This window comes from Glossina fuscipes, unplaced genomic scaffold (genome assembly GCF_014805625.2).
Source record: "Glossina fuscipes isolate IAEA_lab_2018 unplaced genomic scaffold, Yale_Gfus_2 1, whole genome shotgun sequence".
NCBI classification, from domain to species: domain Eukaryota; kingdom Metazoa; phylum Arthropoda; class Insecta; order Diptera; family Glossinidae; genus Glossina; species Glossina fuscipes.
In genome coordinates, this window is record NW_023998415.1 from 22,050,476 (window position 1) to 22,054,536 (window position 4,061).

General features: G+C 31.0%; 1 protein-coding gene across 1 annotated transcript in view; it reads left to right on the plus strand.

Moving 5' to 3' along the window:
* The window catches only part of LOC119644904 (myrosinase 1), a 12,545-nt gene that overhangs the window by 6,627 nt on the left and 1,857 nt on the right, over positions 1-4,061 (plus strand). Inside the window, exon 3 of the mRNA XM_038044622.1 lies at positions 1,937-2,509. Within this exon, the coding sequence (XP_037900550.1) occupies positions 1,937-2,509 (573 nt within the window). The remainder of the gene's footprint in view (positions 1-1,936; positions 2,510-4,061) is intronic.

Genomic DNA, 4,061 nt, shown 5'->3' on the forward strand with positions numbered 1-4,061 from the left:
TTTGGCAAAATTTTGGGTCAATATCTTGTACTCCCTTGTCTGAAAGTTTGCTTTATATAACACAGCAAGGAAAAAAAAAAAAAAAAAAAAAAAAAAAACACCAACTAATTTAAAGAATGTACCGTTATATTGAATTCAGTTTTTGTTCAGTTTTTTCGCATACATTTCAATAAGTAGGTTGCTAAACAATTAAAAAAGCAAATGACGCGTTAGCATTCTTGCATATGGCAAAGTGAATTGACAAAAAGAAGCCGAGCTTTTCAAACAAAAACCCAAGCGACAATTTGCGATTATAAGATTGTATTCAATTGCAAGCGAGATATGCATGTACAACAACAAAACGACTAATACTTAATCCGCGTAATGGTAAGGTCGATGCAAATTGACGGTGTGCAGCTAATTATGAATATTAAATGAATATGAATAAGTCATACATCTGATCAGATTTACAATATTTACAAAGCCTTTAAGAAGAAGAGGAAGCGGTAAAGAGAAATTAAACCATCTGAAGGGATCAAATCGATCATCGATGACGAGTTAATTGTGCATTTGGGCTTTTTCAACATCTGTTCAGAGCTGCTTCTATCAGAGCCATGCTATGAGACATGTTGTATGAGACGCACATACGCACATACATAATTGTAAATGTTTGTAGCGACTTTTCGGCCAATATCTACAGTTAATTAAGTACTAATGTATTTTCTCAAATCCGATTTCTGCCCACTCACTTGGCCTTTGCATATACAAAGGTTTCGCTTTCCGCTTCAATTTTGCGGACCATGACTTTTCCAATGTGGAGACCTTGACCATCGTGCAAATAACTTTGAATTTTACTCTGACTAAGAATACTAAACATTATACCTTATAACATACTTGATGGGTTTCTCTAGACCTATTATTAAAGTGAGGATAATTGATCGATGGCGGATGCAAAACTTCTACCCATCATATTTTCCGGGAAGAGAAACATTCTCCATATAAATCATATTTATTGAGAGTGCGAATTAGTTCGATCCGGTTCGGTAAGAGAGAGATTGTGATTACTATTCTAGGGTATGCATTAAAAGTGTGACGTTTCTTCATTTGAAAGTAGTATCTTTACACAACACGTTTTCGTGAAGCTTTAAACAGACAAAGTTCAGTGCCAAATAAAAGAAAAAGAGAAAATCTTTATACCGGAAAGTTTACTTTTCCTGTTTAACCGAGAAGACGAAAGTATGCGAGGTAATAAAATCGACGATTAGTCGATAGTCTGAATGGGGGTCAGCTGGGCGTGTGGTCGGCTCCAACCGAATGAAATCATCCCTAAGGTATACTATGTCCAATAATTGGTGCATTAATGCGGCAAAAAATACCCGCGATATACCAAAAGTTATGAAATGTTTGCAGTTCCGACTTGGAATGTCCTACGGTCTCCGCGCTGTTATCAGCAGACATTACTTCATCCGATTAGCACTGTCCGCAGCAGATTACTTATTGTTTGCTCGAGCACTGTCAACATTCTTATGACGCGCCAAGACTTTTCTCGAGACGCAAATCGAAGTTTGCGTGGAAGATGGGGAGAAGTTTTAGTTAACTTTGATTAAAAGACCAGTTCCCCAAATTTCTGTGAAGAAAGTTTCAAACCTATAAAAAAAAAAAACTTTCAAAACTTACTTGTCTACACAGTGCAAAGATAAACGGGTTTTATATGTAGAATAATTTACTGGATGCTAAAGACCACATATCCGTACCATACTTGACACAGCGGATATGATTTCATTTTTATGGAAATTTATATTATTGTTACGGAAGTGAACAAAATGTGTTGCATTGAAACGTTCAAGGTTTAGTTTAAGAACACTTTCGCATTAGCACCGATTTATTAAGAGTTATTATGCAATTTGTATCTTAATCCTAATCGAATATAAAACGAACTCTCCTTCTCTGTTTTCAGTGGCGTAGAGACGTGGAAATGTTACGGCAATTAAATGTAAACATATATCGATTTTCGATATCATGGCCTCGCATAATGCCCGGCGGTTATATGAATAAAGTCAGCACAGATGGCATCAAATATTATAGTAACTTAATCGATGAACTATTGCATTATAACATAACACCTATGGTAACTATATATCATTGGGAGCTGCCGCAGCGCTTGCAAGAGCTTGGTGGTTGGACCAATTCGGAAATTATTCCGTTATTCAAAGAGTATTCACGATTGCTGTTTGAAATGTACGGCGATCGTGTTAAACTATGGACGACCATTAATGAACCGTGGCACGTATGCGAGCAGAGTTACGGTATAGATTATATGGCTCCAGCATACGATTATCCCGGTATCCCGTCATATCTCTGCGGTCACAATTTGCTTAAAGCGCACGCAGAAGTTGTGCATATGTACCGTCAACAATACAAACCATCGCAAATGGGACGAATAGGCATTACTCTGGATGTATCCTGGCCTGAGCCTGAAACTCAATCACCTGAAGATCTTCAAGCTTCCGAACGAGCCATGCAATTCTATGTAAGATTAGAAGCATAAAAAAAGAAGTTACACCTACCATAAGCCACTATGTTACTGTATTTAATACTGGGAAGTGTCGGTCGGATTGATTGAAACTTTATTTAGACTAAATAGTGTCATGATTTTTGGTGGAAATTACTTCGGTTACTTCGGTATTAACGGTTATTTTAATTACCTTTAAAAGGTTGCTTTTTACTTGACATTTTTCAATAACACGAATAACGCGTATATGAGCGATTCGTGTCTGTTGTCTACAATCGACTGCAGAGTGCAAAGACTTTATGAAATTAAAATATAGAACAAAGTGATTACCCCTCTCTAAACCTTCTCCGTTAGTGGCTTATATTCCTAGTTTAGTATGAATCTTAAAAAATGTGAAATATATTAAGAAACAAATATTTATTAACTTATTTATTTTTACAATTTTTTTATAAATTTATTATTGTTTATTTATTTTTTAATTTATTTACATGTTCTTTTTTTTTGTCTATTAATTTTTATTTGTTCACTAATTTTTATTTATTTATTTTGTTTCAGTTGTTGTTTTTTTTTTTTTGTTTGTTTGTGTTGTTTATTAATTTTTTTAACATTTATTTATTTATTCATTTATTTAATTATTTATGTTTTATATGTATTTATTCGGTTTTAATATATATATTTTTTTTATTTAATTATTTATTTTTTATTTTTTAGTTTTTAACTATTTTCTTATTAATTTTTTGAATTTTTGTTTATTTATTTATTTACTTATTTAATTTGACAATTTTTATTCATTTATTTACTTTCTTATGTATTTATTCGTTTTTCACATTTTTATTTATTTATTAATTTTTATTTATTTATCTATTTATATATTTCTTTTTCTCTTGCATTTTTATTTATTTTTTGTCTATCTATTAATCTTTACTTGTTTATTTATTTATTTATTACAATGAAACAAACATTTCTAGAGTATTTCTGCTTTCCATGTGATATCTTAAAACTTGGCCGTTCACGCAAGATGGCAAGATTAAAATTGTCCCGATTGTTGAATCAAAAAATGTTTTCTTCATTATCTACCTTATTCTTATATAGTACAATCAATTTAATGAAATGCTTATGTTGACAAAAATATACAAAGTGGGTAAAGGCTTATGCTAGTAGAATAAAAATGCTTACGCTAGTAAGATGAGAAGAGTGCTTATGCTAGTGTTGTAATGAATGCTTAGAATACAAAGATAATGCGTGAGGGTACACAATGAATTGTTGTTGAGCGATAATACTGCAGCTTATTTATTTTTTGTTTTTTAATTTTTATTTGATTATTAATTTTTAAAATTTTTCTTGATCCACTTAATCACTTGTTTATGTTTTTAAAATTTTTTAAGTTCGTTTAATGTGTATCTCTTAATTATATATTTGTTTTTTAAGTTTTATTTTTATTTTAATTTGTTTATTAATTTTTTTATTTTTATTTATTCATTTATTTTTCTTATTTATATATTCGTTTTAAAATTTTTATTTACGTATTTATTTTCTTATTTGTTTGTTTATTCATTTTTTATTATTTCAT